The sequence below is a fragment of the Bison bison genome, unplaced genomic scaffold, assembly GCF_000754665.1.
Source record: "Bison bison bison isolate TAMUID 2011002044 unplaced genomic scaffold, Bison_UMD1.0 scf7180017864474, whole genome shotgun sequence".
NCBI lineage: Eukaryota > Metazoa > Chordata > Mammalia > Artiodactyla > Bovidae > Bison > Bison bison.
The window spans coordinates 2,030,229-2,046,047 of NW_011495035.1; the positions used below are offsets into that span (position 1 = coordinate 2,030,229).

General features: G+C 38.4%; 1 protein-coding gene across 3 annotated transcripts in view; it reads right to left on the reverse strand.

Moving 5' to 3' along the window:
• Positions 1-15,819, reverse strand: part of FOXP1 (forkhead box P1) — a 738,073-nt gene that overhangs the window by 47,531 nt on the left and 674,723 nt on the right. For all 3 annotated transcript variants that reach the window (XM_010861997.1, XM_010861996.1, XM_010861998.1), the window contains one exon: positions 9,319-9,423. In XM_010861997.1, coding sequence (XP_010860299.1) covers positions 9,319-9,423 — 105 coding nt within the window. The remainder of the gene's footprint in view (positions 1-9,318; positions 9,424-15,819) is intronic.

The following is a 15,819-nucleotide window of genomic DNA, read 5'->3' on the forward strand; positions in this document are numbered from 1 at the left end:
TTTTTTTTGGTCATTTACTATAATTTAAAGTTTCCTTTATCCAGCCAATGTAAAGAAAACACAGCATTGTGAATTTTAAATGGAACCCTCCACTCTCCACCCTGAAACAGAGTTCAGACACTTAAAGCAAAACCATTGTTTCAGCAAGAATGGAGCATTCAAATTTTAGACAAACGCTTGCTTTGGTAAAAATGTCCCCCCGTTTTATTTCATTTTTTAAATGACCAGGGCTATCAGAATGGTTTGGTCACTAGAAACAGCTCTGGGGAAAAAAATAGTAGGAGTCTGTGAGAATCAAGGGGTTAGTAACAAATTATTTCACCTTATTTAATCGAGGATGATGATGTTTCTGAAAGCGGGAGATGTAATATGAAATTCTGAGAATCCTGCTCTTTTTGATAAATTAACATCTACACTATATTTTCCTCCGTAACACCAATAAAACGAAAAGAGAGGTGTAGTGATTAATAGTTAAGAATTATTAGCTGAATAGTTAATGGCTATTAACCTATTAACTGAAGTGCACAGTTCTCATTAACAGCTATGTCTTTAACCAGGGTTTAAAGGTGAAATGCAAAAATTACGGATATAACTAAATACTTAATGTTGTGCATATTTTGATGAATTAAAAAAGAAAGACTGTCTACCTTTGGAATCCATTAATATTTTAACTAAAAATTCAGTCACCTAAAACATGCAGCAAAAGAAACAAGGTAAAGGTAGAATCCTTAAGCTTTAATTTAAGATGAATGCAATGGATTTCAAATTAGAGATGTTAAGCCGGTCATACGTGACAAGCTTTGGAATATTTTCTTTTGGTCACACTGCTTGATGGTTCTTTTCATCCTTTGTTACATTAGGGCTCTTTTTTATAATGACACTGAGAGTCACAGTGCATAATTAATAGGAAATGAAATATTCAAATGGCCTCTAATGCAGCCCACTGAAATGCTGTTGAAATAAAAAGGGCTATGGAAAATGTGGAGACATCAGGAACGGTTATGATCGTTGGCATGTGTCATTTTTCCAGACCCAAATGGATGCAAATACAAAATCTTGCTCAAACGCAGCTATAAAAACAACAGGCTACTGTAAATATATGTTGTTTGGGGGGATTGGATTTTTATGACTCTTTCTTTAATTTTTTGGTAGACGGCCCCAGTTTCCATTATTCCTCTAACCATCATAAGTTGAGACATCAAAAAACTGGCAGCATCTCCTCGCTAGTGGGTCGACACTGAGACTTGACAGCAGCAGTGGGTCTCCGTGAACAGAAATAGAATCAGAAGTGGAAACAAATACCTCATTAAGGAAAAAAAAAAAGAATCCTAAGGAATCCCCCTTATGAAGGTAGGTAGTGAGTGGGAGAAAGAAATCAAGCTAACCTTGGTGATTTGTATTCTCCTTCAAGACTATAATATAATTTCTTATCTGTTATTGGCAGAATACCACCTAAACACATATTAAATCTGAGGATTAATACGTTATTTCAGGGAAAGGTATACCACCACGAAAATGAGAAGAGAATTACAGAGTCAAGATACATTACAGCTCAAAAACATGTCTGGATAGGTGGCCCTATTCCCACATCGTCAAATACAGGCCCTGACGGGGGTGAGTTCAAGTCTATCAGGCACAATCTATCTCTTGCTGACAGCCATATGGAGAAGCGCACAAAGAACAGACACTAAGAGATTAAAAAAAAAAAAACAACCTTCCAAAAATAAAGCAAGAAAACCCAAAGCAGAAAAGAAAAAGAAGGGCACTTCCTTACTGTGTGTGAGAGACGAGACTATTTCAACAGCTGATTCCACCCTCAAAGAACACAGCACACATAAAATAAATACAGGTCACCCAAATTAACAAATCATCATAACTGTCTAATACATCCTGGGCTGGCTGCGGAAAAACAAGATCATTCTGGATTTATATCTGTAAGTATGGGATTTCCTGGACAGCTAATATCCACAAACAATCAAACACAGGAGGAACACGGGGAAAAAGGCAGCATTATTTCAATTTTGAGCTGAGAGTCGTGATTTGTAAAGGGCTCAACAGGAACTGAAGCTGAAATCTGAAGCAAGGAAACTCTTTGACCAGACACTGATGGACATTTCTCTGTTTCTCTTGGCTCGGTCCAGGTTTTGAGGTCACTGGGTTTTGAACGGGAGGTGAAATGAGAATCTCACTAGCACCAAAACTTTGGAGATGACAACTAACTTAAAGCCCTCAGTTTAAATAAAATAATAATAATTTTTTAAAAATCTAATGATACTTCACTCAAGAGTCAGAGCTTTTTATGAGACCTGTTGCCAATATTAGTGTCTTGGAATGATCTCATCTTTCATCCTGGCTAAATTCCAACACACAATTTCATTAACCCAGGTACGGCAGGTGATAAAACTCATTTTTCCCTAAAGAGACAGCTAAAAAGTACCAGTTATACATTTATGAAGTACCAGCAATCAAAATTATGGATTTTCTAAAAGGTTTTTAACTACTTTTATTGAAAGGAAAATCGCTGTCTCAGACTTTTGTGACACTACTGCTAATAATAAATTTTACCATTTAGACATGGCCATAATATGGTAGCCACTGTCAATAAAAGTGTGCAGTGAAGACAATCCCTATCTTTTCAGTGATGCTTTATAATTACACACCGGAAGTGATCACGTGAAACACCGAGGCTAACTAACGACTTAAAACATAAGAACACGTGGTCTCTACGGTGACACACTGTGCTGGGTGCACAGGCACAGTGATGTGCGGAACTGACTGGGTAGACAGAAAATTTTCAAATGCTTTCAAAGCCTATGAGGAAAAATTAAATTTCATTTGCATTTCTGACTAAAATCTGTTTGCTGACAGAAAAAAAAAATGCATTCCGATGTTACTTGCTTTTTTCTGAGCAAAGAGGTGGCACTGGGCCTGTTGTCTTTGGCAAACTTTGTCTCAACTTTTCTACTGAACATTCTATAGATCACTAGAGGGCGCTGTGGCATTTAGGCCATTCTGACCTCTCAGTGCTTGGAAAGGTCTTGAACTCCTGAACAATGTCGAAAGGTGAAAGGAGAGACTTTAAGGGGGAAGAAATGTTTCTTGGTACCACCTGATATTTCTTTTTCTCAAACCAACTCAAAAAGGCGTAAGGGGGAAAGTCAATCCATAAACATATTAAGCTCGTTGTGCAAAACTCCAAGACTTGTCGCCTGGGAACTGATGGGAGAAATTTTCCTCCCGCACCCCCCACCCCCGGTTCTGGAGATTGAAATGCAGAGGCGAGAATGGTTATTTGCATATGCCCACCTTCTAGAAGCTAGTCCCCCTCCACGTGCTCTCCTGTACTCACCAGAGGTAATTTCACTGCAGAACGTTCAGGCGTGCAAACCCAGAGCCACGAATAGGTTTCGAACAATTTATGATATCCGGCCTCCTTCGACATGTATTAGCATATACCTGGTTTCTTTAACGTACACTTTGTTTTTCCAAAACCACAAACATCGGTGCTGGAATTTCATGTGGAAGCGCTTAAGGGGCTGAAAGTTAACACCTTTGTGATCCTTGCAGCCTCGCGGTGGCTGCGGAAACAAAAGCCTCTTTGTCGAGGCTTTCTTGAAATGTTTTCTTAACATGTTCCAAGTAGTTTTAGGCCGGGAACTAAAGTAAACAAGATGTTACCATGATAAAAACACTTGTGAAAACATCACAGAGCAGCACTTAGGAGTTTCTTGCACATAAAACTCTTCACAGTTTTCAGAAGTGAAATTCACAGGAAAAAAAATTTTTTTTCCGTTAAAAACTGAATTAGCGATGAAATGTCCTCTGCTGTCTCCAGCCCTCAACCTTTTTGAAAGGGTCAAAGTTCCACTGCTGGGCATTTTCTTGTGACATTTCCCTCCCTGTCTTCTCCAAGGGGACATATAAAATTTATTTTGGCTTTAAGAAGTAATGTACATCTGACTAACGTGTAAAGGAATTTGGGTTTTGATTGTCTGGCATGGTGCTTTTCTTCATAAGCAATAACCAAAAGATAAAAACAAAAACAAAATTTCTTTCAAATGGCTAATAAGCAAGGACCCAAATTATACTTTTTCCCAAACACACATGAGGGCCTGGTATTTGTGGAACTATGGATCTGTGTCTGATTTTACCCTCCAAGTCAGAAACAGGAAAATGTGATCATGATTTAACCTTCATATCCTCTCCCCACCTTGCTGAAGAATAGTATGTGCCCTTTTTCAAAGAGCAAAGAGGAAGAAGTATAGATTCCTGTTTTTATTGGTGAGGACTTTGACTTCAACCTGGTTAAAAAAGAAAAAACAAAAAACTTGATCCACGAGGGGTGTGGACAGGAGCACACTCGGAACTTTCACCTATCTGGATGGTACTGGGCTTGTTTTTGTTTTTCTGTTATCGGAGGATTCCAAGCAATGCAGGGCTGGCGGGCTGCAGTGAAGTTGAGCATGGGTACCTGCTGGTATCGGCTTCCTCCAACAAACACAACCGTCACATGATAACTTACGGTTGATAGATTAAAAAAAAAAAACAAAAAGCACTCAAACTGCAACTTGTTTTGAGAAGAAACAGGGAAATAAATGCACACAATAGACTGGGTATCTGCTGATTCTGATAAAACATCCCTCTGTTGGCTGGGAGGGAAAGCCAACAGGACGGTTATTTGTACAGTATTTATCTTTGAAATCAAGGGCCCTGTGGTATACCTCACCTTGGGAACAAACACTGCGGAATGATCACAGGAGAGTGTCAAATCTCTGGTTCTGATTTACCAACAGTTATGATATTTTTTCCTCAGGAAGAGGAAAAAAAAAAGGTCTCATTCTGAGACCTGAAACAAGCCAGTAGAGCGATGCCCAGGGAATTCAAGGATGTGGCTCAGCTGAAAACATAATGACACCAAAGAGAGTACCCTAGGTCAGAGGTCAGTAAACTGGTGCAAAGAATGCAGCCACACCCACTTCTCATACAGAGTCCTATGGCTGCTTCTGTGCCCACAAGCTGAGTGCTTGTCTCGGAGACTGGGTGGCCTGTGAAAGTCCATCATATCGACTATCTGGCTCCTTTACAGGAAGGGTTTGCCAGCCCTGTCCGAGGATCACCTTTGACTGTGTAGGACACTCTACTGAAATTTATGGTTAAGGATTATGTTAAAGAACAGTCTCTTTTGACATATTAAAGCTCTGCACAGTCACAACCTCTTCCCTAGGTACAAGGTCAGAAATGCTTGTAAGAAAGTGAAACTGAAAGTTGCTCAGTTGCATCTCTTTGTGACCCCATGGACTATACAGTCCATGGGATTCTCCAGGCCAGATACTGGAGTGGGTAGCCTTTCCCTTCTCCAGGGGATCTTCCCAAACCCAGGGATCGAACCCAGGTCTCCCTCATTGCAGGTGGATTCTTTACCAGCTGAGTCACAAGGGAAGCCCAATGTTTGAATAGCTTCAATTATTTCTCTTTTTAAGAATACACTTAAGTAGATGAGAAAAGAAGTACTAATATTTTTCGACAGTGCCTGCTACGGACCAGACACCTAACATGATGTAACTTTTCACTCTCACAACCCTAAGAGCAGTTATTATTATCATCCCAAATCACACGTGCTTATACTGAGCTCAAATAACACACTCCTAGCAACTAGCTTCACGACCCATTCTGCCTTTCTTCAAAGCTTTCTTTATGCCTATTGCCGTACACAGTAAGCATACTGTTAATAAAATGAACTGCTTCTAACCAGGCGCTATTATATAACAGTTAACAGCAAGTCCTATGAAATCTCACTGTCTGGGTTTAGATCTTGACTCCACCTATTATTAGCTGTGTGACCTTGGGAAAATTATTTAACCTTGCTGTTCCTTAGTATCCTTATCTGTAGCTTGAGAGTAATACTGCAATAGTATCACTATAAGGTGGCTGTATTAACTGAGTTATATATGTAAAGCACTTCAAATTATGACTATACCAGGGGAGTGTAAAATTCAAATTTAGAAGATAGGTGGGAAAAAAAAATCTATGAAGCAACCTCTAAATCAAAGATAGAGCAGGGAATTTCCTGGTGGTCCAGTGGTTAAGACTTTGCACTCCCAAGGCAGGGAATGTGGTTTGATCCCTGACTGAGGAACTAAGATCCCACATGCCATGCAGCATGGCGATTAAACAAAAGGGAGTGCAGAGCAATCGACACTGTGTTAAGTAAGAGAGTCTTGAAAATCTAAGACCTCTAGTATCAATTTTCTAAAACTGTAAGAGAATACCTCTAAACTGGGATCATGGGACAAGGTCCTGCTCGTGGGCCCAGGAAAAAGGTGCTTTCAGAGTCTACAAAATCTGGCAGTTTGAGAGAAATGCTTCAAACATCACTTCCTGATACTGCTGTGATGTCATTCCAAGAAGCCATATGCCAAAGCTGGTTTCACTATAGCCAACATGACCACCCTTCAGACTGAACCAACACACGAAGGACGTGAACTCACAAGAGTTACTTACTTTTCACTACTCTAGGCCTTAAACTGGAAGACTGCTGTGAATTTCCAAGAGCTAAGATACCACTGAGGAAGAATATAAAAATCCTGCATTTGTCATAGACTGTCAATCAATGGGTAAACTTGGGAAAGCACCATGAGAACTCTAAGAACTAGAAGCAGTTTTATTATTCAGCATTTATTCTCCATTTGCTGCTTTACAAGATTCATTTTTTTACTTTTGGGAACCAAGTCTGTCATCCCCAGCCCCCATGTGGCCCCTGGGGGAGGAACAATTTATTGCACTCTGCAGGTCGGCATGTGACTCAAGCCTGGCTGCCTCATTATGACTGGTTCAGAGCTAGGACACCTACTCAATCTGGGCCAACGACAGTCCGCAAAGAACACTTTTCTGGAACTACTGAAAAAAGAGATGCACTCTGGGATCAATCAACTTGTGGCAGGTGAATCTGTCTTCTTTACTTTTACTTGGAAAAGAGCCTGACTAGGAAATCAACACAGAAGAAAACAGAGCTAAGGAGTAATGAAGCCATACTCCAATAACCTTGCTGAAGCATCAGGTCCAGTCACGCTTGCAGCCAGCTGTATTACCAGACCTCCTGGTTATAGGAGCCAATTATCAACCCCCAACACCACCCTCCTTTTCTTTGGTTTAAGCCAATTTAAGTTGGATTTCTTTAACTTGCAAACGTAAATATTCCGACAAACATACATCAATAAGCAAGTACTAGGAACTAAAGAAGCAACAGTTGCAGGACTGCAGTGAGCATTTCAATTTCTTTGAGCAAACATGCCATGTCATGTGCAAAACCACACAAAATAATAGAGGGACATGAAGGAAAGTGAAAACTAAATGGGTGGTTTCCTATACAAGGGCCACACTCCTAATATCCTTAGAAGAAAAATGGGCTTTTTTTTAATAGGAATCAAGTCTAGCCTCTACTCTGATGACCTTCAGATCCATTTCTTTAGAAATGGATGTGGTTTGAAAGTGTGTTGTCTTTTCGTGGAGGTATATTTGCACCCCCCCACTACATATATATATATACACACACACACACACACACACATATATACACCTAACATCAGCTCACATAATAAATGGACCTAAGATCCGAGTGGGAAATACTTTGCCTATTAACCAAAAAGTTTAAGTGGTCAATTGGAAAATGCCCTTTTCCCTAATGACTCTAAAACTGAAACAAGTCAATAAGAATGTTGATAGTAATTCTATAGTTCTAGAAACTTTATAAAATAAATCATATTTACAGATGTTCACTGGCCATTCTATAAGGGAGTGAAATTAAACCAACATATTTATCAAAGTTAGCATTGGTACAGAAAGTGAAACTAGAATTGAAATGTTTCTACCAAGATCTTTTTCTCATTATCAAAATACAATTAGGCAAGTGATTAGGAAATAAGAAAACAGAGATTCTACAAGAACGGATTTAGGAGAGAACAAGGCCCAGTAGCACTAACTTGAATTATCATAATTGTAAAGAGCTGTTGCTTAATTTAAAATAAAGTATCACTGCTCTTGAGTGTTAATATTTAGAAACAATTTTAACTATCTCTTTTCTAAAAAATTTTAAGTACTTAAGTTTTTAATGACCACATAATGCTCTTGAAGTAAAATATTAAAGTGGAAAAGCACCAAAACAGATTCACAGGCTTCCATTCATTCGTTAAAAACATGATATTCACCAGAAGTGCTTGCAGGTAACACTGTATCTCTAAGGATGGCTTTATTAACATATTTGTACCCGGGTCCATAAAGATAGATACTGAGATTGTTCTAATAATATAAAGATCTTGCAAAACCAGAGACCTGCATGTAAATCAGCCCACCTCTATTATGGGGCTTGAATGAGACAGAAAAGTCAGAGGCAAAGACTCCCCACTGCCTGCCCCCAACACCCAGTTTGCAAACCATCATGCACCTGTATATACAGGAGTTTTATACATGCATATGTTTGCTTGCTGCATGATATATAAATATAGTGAATATAATGCAGTATTATACTCAGTCCATACATCAATGATTCAATGATACTACGAATATATTTATGTGATGTCAATAATGCAGGGCAGTTTCATCTCAATATTTTTAAAGGGCAAGGCACTGTATATGAAGGAAATCTTATGATGTAGTGCAGAAGCATCTCATTTCAGCTTCGAGAGGGTTAACACACCATTTACTCAAGGGATGCTTAATCAGTGGTATAGATTCAAATGGGATAGCCCAAGTTTCAGCCATACTTTAACTGCAGGAATTAAACTGAATCCTTTTCCCTATAACAACAAGAATCCGAACAAAAGCCAACAGTGATACAGAAAGGTAAGAATCAAATTGGTAGCTTTTCCTGGATGTTTGTAAAGTCATTTGTGAAGAAACAAAGAAGAGGCCCAATCATCAAGTTGTAATTGGCCAGTAATTGACACCAATTTTATAAAACTAGCTAGTGCCTGTGTTATTAATTTAATATGGAGGGATGTGAGTAAAAGCAAAGACTAAATTACTACATGTTTAACACTGGAACAATTTTTACTTAATCACTGTCATTCTGAGAAAATAAGTAAAGGATCTTACGAATAGGATCAAACTGCCCTTGGATATCAATCTTTTCCACTTAACAAGGCAACACTCAATAGATCTGTAAAACTATTCCTATGACTATGCTAGACATGGTGATTTTGAGTCTATCTTCAAAATGGTGGTGTGAAACCCTGCATCAAAGAGGCATTTCATGAGGAAAAGCATGAACAGTGGGAGGTGATGGCTACGTCTAAGAAGAAAGTGTTATCAAATCATTCTTACTTTAGAAATGACTGGAAATCTTCACACACTGCTTCACAGCCAGGCCACTTGCACACACCGTGTCCATACAGAGGATGGCTATGCGGATGCTCCTCATGGGACAAACTGAAAGAAAATACACAGAGGACAAGAGAATGAATCGGCTGCCCAGAACCATCCCACCAGACATAAAAGGCAAGAGGAGCCGGCCCATGTCGCCAAAATGCGAACACAAACCAGCTCGTGCTTTCCTCTTCCCGAGGATTTATGAATTACTTTTGCAGCACACTTTACTTACAAAGCAAGAGCTAAATTTCAAAATGTGAACAGTCCAATATTAGAAATGTTACCATCACATTTGAAAAGTGCTCAACAGTCTTTTGTTAAGAGGCAGACCTCTCTACTCAGACTACAAAGGATTTGTTAAAAGGTCAGAACTTTATACCTATGGCTGATTCTTGTTGATGTTTGACAGAAAACAACAAAATTGTACAAAGCTATTATCCTTCAATTAAAAAATACATAAATTTTTTAAAAGGCTAGAACTTACCATGTAGTAGTGGGAATTATAAACTGTACTTGATTTTGAGATTCTCCCCAGAACATTATAAAATTTTTCTCTCCCTTCTACCACAAAGAGCATCCCCCAAACTGTACAGTCTTTTCACAAGTTAATTTTACCAAGCAGAGTACAATAAAATAATTTAGAATATAGAATGAAATAATTGAGAAAGACAAATGTATCCAAGTAGATGATTAACTTAACAACAACAACAACAAAAAGCTAACTGGAGCAGGAAGATTCTACCCCTACAATGATTGAACCAAGACTGGGAGAAAACTTGGCACGAACACAAAGGGCTTACTCCTCCACTGGGGCCCAATCAATAGCTAATGATTTGGCCACACGGATGCAGGTCATAGGATGCTTTGATCCATGCCACGTGGTGCTTAGAAAAGTGTATCTGTTGTACTTGCTGATGAACCATATTCGCAAATATTTTCTCCATTAGATTTCTGCATCCAGACGTTTTTCAGACAAATTATTTTTACAGTCGTTCCATAACCTTAGACTCCATCAAATAGAAATGTAAAACTAACATTAAAAGTTCCGTTTGGTACTAAAGCACATTCTTTTCAAGGAAAGGGCTATTTTGCAACTTACTCCACTGCCTCTGCCAGACTCTGAACTTCAGGCACACTGAATTATAATTACACACACACATGCACACACACACAAACACATGACACACGCATGAGGGGCTTGTATTTTATATAACTGCCAGGATGTGTATTCATGTATTTTACCGACTCACATGCATAGAACAGGCATACACACATGGCACTTGTCCCTACTCACAACGTAATTAATCCACAGCGAGCATCTTATGACATTTAAACTAAGGTCATTAATACTAAGCACACACCTTAACAAAGATCCACAGGTCTCTCTGTGGCTCTTAAATGATTCACTTGGAAACCTAATATCATTTTAAAACAATAAACAACTATTTTGCCTGACAATAGAAAACAAATCTGAGAAACAACAACAAACAACAAAAAAAAGGCAAAAGCCTAAGTTAGGAAAAGCACTGAAAGGTGCCCTCATGGAAGAGAGAGAGTAACACAAGTGAACTAAGGTAGTTACAGTGAGATTTCTAAAGCCCAGCAATAAAATGACACTCTCTGAGCAGGTAAAGGGGTGAAATTCCATTGGAATGAAGCAAAGAATGACTACCTATCCATGTTCATCTTCTGAATTAAAAAAAATAAAGGATGGTACAAAACGGAATTAAAAAAAAATTACTGGCAATATTTAAAATCCAAGAATCCTTCTAAGTAACAAGATCCTCAGAATATCTGAGGGAAGGAAATCATTTAAAAAGAAAATTGTTCCAAACCAATATCTTACAAAGAAAAAAAAGAAAAAAAAGCAACCCAACCACAGTAACTCTTTTCTTTACCAATTTTGTGAAGATTAAAGTATTTTCATAATCCTAAAAGAATTAGTGTATATTTGTTGTACAAACCTTGAAAAGAAAAAAAAAAATTACCCCCGAATACACACAAATACATTTTTAATAAATTAAGGCATGGAGGTTTGTATTATTCTTTCAAATTTAAGATAATTTTGTAAATAATGTGTCTTGTTATCAACTAATTAACCCTTAAAAGCCTTATATATCGATGCATAACAGCTTGTCATATACCATCTCAGGTCAAATTACCTGCCAAAATCAATGTAACATTCCTCCATTTTGGACACTGAGGTTCCCTTCATGTTTCTAATATTTATGAATAATGTCAGAAATAAAATTTACCGGGCCAAACATTCCAGTACAGAGCTGATTTTCACCAGAAGATACATTCAGAGAAATGGAACCACTCTTTGAAATCAGTCCTAAGTTTTAACACTGACCACAGATACTTTATTAAGTAGCTCTTGAGAAATGCTACATGCTGAGTACATTCTTAGTCATTGTACCTACTTTGTGTGATTCTTTAGATTAGAAATGAAGAAACTCAACTAATTTAGATATAAAATTAACCTCACTAGTTACAAATTGCCAATGGTTATTCATCAGTGCTTTGTGGGTTAAGCCAAGAAGGTTCTCAGTTATAGTGTGAAAGAAAGTAACATGTCTTCACTAGAGGAATTTACAACTAGAAATAAAATGCACATAATTTAGTAACTTTACCACTCCCACTCCCTACCCCCCAAAACATCCCTTGTAACCTGAATTATTTGTAATCTGAATTAAAAAACTACTCTCCTCTAAAAATGTACATTTGGTTCAACTGAATATCCTTATCAAAGGAAGGATAGATGACAACTCACTGAAGCTTCACAAGGGTAACCATTCACATCTGAAGGCTAAGAGAAATGCCAACTCCTGGCACGCATACACATTTACATACACAGCAGACCTCTTGAAAACGTGCTCTACCTTAAAACTGTATTTTTATCACAAAACCATTACATGATCTTATTTCTAAAAGTTCACTTCATACTGTGTTGGCTCCTCAACTTTGCCCCAACTTCACCCCACACCTAGCACACCCCCACCCTGGTCAACACTGCAGGTGCCCTGGCGCACTGCAAGGCCGTGTTCTCTTTCTCAAGCATTACTAGTTTACAAACATGGACACGGGCTATCCCTCCCACGGTCACTTGCTTTCCCTATGTGAACACTTCATATTTTATCGGAATACACCTGCTTTACAATATTGCATCAGTTTCTGCTGTCCAACAGCGTGAATCAGCTGTATGTATACATATATCCCCTCCCTGGTTAAGCCCCGCTGCCCCTAATCCCACTCCTCTAGATCACCACAGGGCACGGAGCTGAGCTCCCTGTGCTCCACAGCAGCTTCCCACTAGCTGTCATTTCACACATGGCAGTGCACACATCTCAGTGCCACTCTCTCAACTCATATACAACGGACTGAAATAAAGCGCCTGGCTTTGCAAGGAAAAAGAACAGACTGGCAGCGGTGCCGGGAAGAGCCTCTCTGGAAAGACACATAAGAAATACTGTGATACTTGTTCCCTCTGGGGCATGAGGGGAGTAACGAGGGGAGTAGAGAAACAAAATTTTCACTGTATCATTTGTATCTTTTGATGTTTTAAATTTTGTGCATGACAGGTATGTTTTTCTGTGCAACTGTTCAATATATGTATAAACACATATACAGACCCACACAAGCCCACACAGAAACATATATATGTATGAAAAAAATCAAGTGCTGTCTATGTGGGACTCACTTTCCAGAATGATGCTGGTGTAAGCAAATGTGGTACCTGTGCTGTCTGTGTGACTAGGTCTTGCTTCTGGCCTTTAGTCATTCTGGATGAAGCACCCTCAGACCTCACCAGGTGTACCCCTGAATGGGAGTTTTTCTGTTTCACCAGAAAAGTGGAAACGGTTTCTATTCTTACTGCCTTTTGGGCATGCCAAAAGGGACAAGACAGGAAATTGAAAAAATAAATAAATAAATAAATAAGAGTATGGCCACTCCAGTATTCTTGTCTGGAAAATCCCATGGACAGAGGAGCCTGGCGGGCTGGGTCGCAAGGAGTCGGATACAACTGAGCAAACACATGCACACACACATGCGCACACATGAATGTGGAGGACCAGACGTGATCTTGTGGTAATCTAATCCAACACCCATATTTTCAGATGAGTAAATAAAGTTTAATAAACGAGCATGGGAATTTTTAAACTTGAATTAACTCAGAATTTCATTTTTATGCTGAAACTTGGTGGGAAAATGACCACCTCAACATGGTTAGATAAAGCCTGTGACTTAGTCATTTAAATCAACTGTTCAAAGGGGAGCTCACTGATGTGAGAAGTATATAACTTCTGAAAAGCTGCCAAGATCAGTTTTGAATAAATGCTGAATAAAGTGTTGAATAATGGATGAATAAATAGATATATTTGATTTTAAAGGGATCTAAACATGCTTCCCCCAAAATTAACCTTCAAAAGTGTAAGGTCAATTGTTTAACAGATGATGTCTTATTATGAACTCCCAGGTTGAAAATTTTTAGGGGCAGGGATTGCATCTAATTCATCTCTACCTACTCAGTACCTTGCACATAACGTGGGTTCAGTTAATGTTAGATGGACTGGTGAATGAATAGACAATAATTATATTATTCTATTTAATTTCTGTGTGGACATACAGGCAATAAATATTTGCCCTTTAAAAAAATTCTTGAAGGTTGGGACCAGAATGATGCTAATTGACTCGAAAAAACAGCATTCTGGCACTTTCTATTATTTAGCTTTATTTCAAATGTATAAAATACAAATAGTACACAGTCAAAAAAAAAAAGAAGTGATTTAAATTTCTTCTGATAATCCTTGGTATGTAAAAACTAGATATATTTATTAACGCAATAATAGTGACAACATTTCAGGTTAGAAAGAATCAACTTGCCACAAAAAGTATAATTACACAAAAATATGTAACAATTTCTAATATTACATAATATTAAATATGCTCTATATTAGTATGATATAATGGCATCACTGACATTTATTTAAAACTTATTTTGGTATTTGTTCTTACTATGTCAAAGTATACCAGCCAGAGCCTTAATTTCAACACTGTCTTTGGCCTTTGATAAGATTTTAAATATTGGTATGGTTTTTCACCTGTGATGACTCACTAATACCTTCTCAAGTTCGCCACTCAACAAAAATTTGAACTAGAATCACTGCTAAAACTAAGAACAACTTCTTACTTCAATCTGTACACTTTAGTGGTCTTTATGCTCTAAGTCCTGTAAGCTAATTTTCCCTGTGGTAACCAAGAGAAGACTCTTTGAAGGAGAGGAAAAACACAGAACCTCAGAGAAAAGGGAACCCTCCTACACTGTTGGTGTGTTGTAAACTGGTACAGCCACTATGGAGAACAGTATGGCGGCTCCTTACAAAGTTGAAAATAAGAGTTAAGATATGTTCCAGCAATCACACTCCTGGGCATATATCCAAGGGAAACTCTAATTCAAAAAGATACATGTACCCCAATGTTCACAGCAGCACTATTTATTAATACAAGAGTGAAGACATTGCAGAAACCTAAATACCCACTGACAGGTTAAAGGATAAAGAAGACGCGGTACATACACGCAATGGAACACGACTCAGCCGTGGAAGACTGAAATGATGTCATGCGCAGCAACAGGGATACTGTGCTCAAAGATTAGCACAGTAACTGAAGTACGTCAGACAGAGAAAGACAATTGTGCATCACTTATGTGTGGAATCTAAAAAATGACACAAATCAATTTGTTTACAAAACAGAAACAGACTCACAGACACAGAAAAAGAACTTACGGTTACTAAAGGGGGAAACGAGGGGGAACGACAAATTAGGAGCTTGGGAGTCACACGTCCGCACACTATATATAAAATAATTGACGAGGACCTACTGTGTAGCACAGGGCATATCTCAGTATCTTGTAATAAACTGCAATGAGAAATAAGAAGAAGAAAGAAAAGCAGACACCTCACTGCACCTCAATGTCAATTTTCCTGCACGCTAACTTTCATGTCTGTATATGAACTTTCACCCTGTTTGTTTTTCCCCTTTTCCAAATTTCCAAATTTGTCTTCTTTTATTTTTCTCAATTTCTGATTCACCTGCAACAAAAGTCTGCATCTGTGCCCATTAGGGCTTATAACTTCTCCCCTTTGCCCTCACCATCAACCCCAAATTATAAATTGTATTTCACTTCATTAGCATGTTGTTTGACATATAAAGTTCCAGAAGACTATTAGTCATTTTCTAATGGCTCAAAATGATGGAATACATTTTTCTAAGTTTTACTGAGGTATATTCATATCCCTCAATGAAACTGATGCTGGAAAAGATAGAAGGCAGGAGGAGAAGAGGATGACAGAGGACGAGATGGTTGGATGGCATCACCAACTCAATGGACAGGAGTTTGAGCAAGCTCCGGGAGATGGTGAAGGACAGGGAATCCTGGTGTGGTGCAGTCCATGG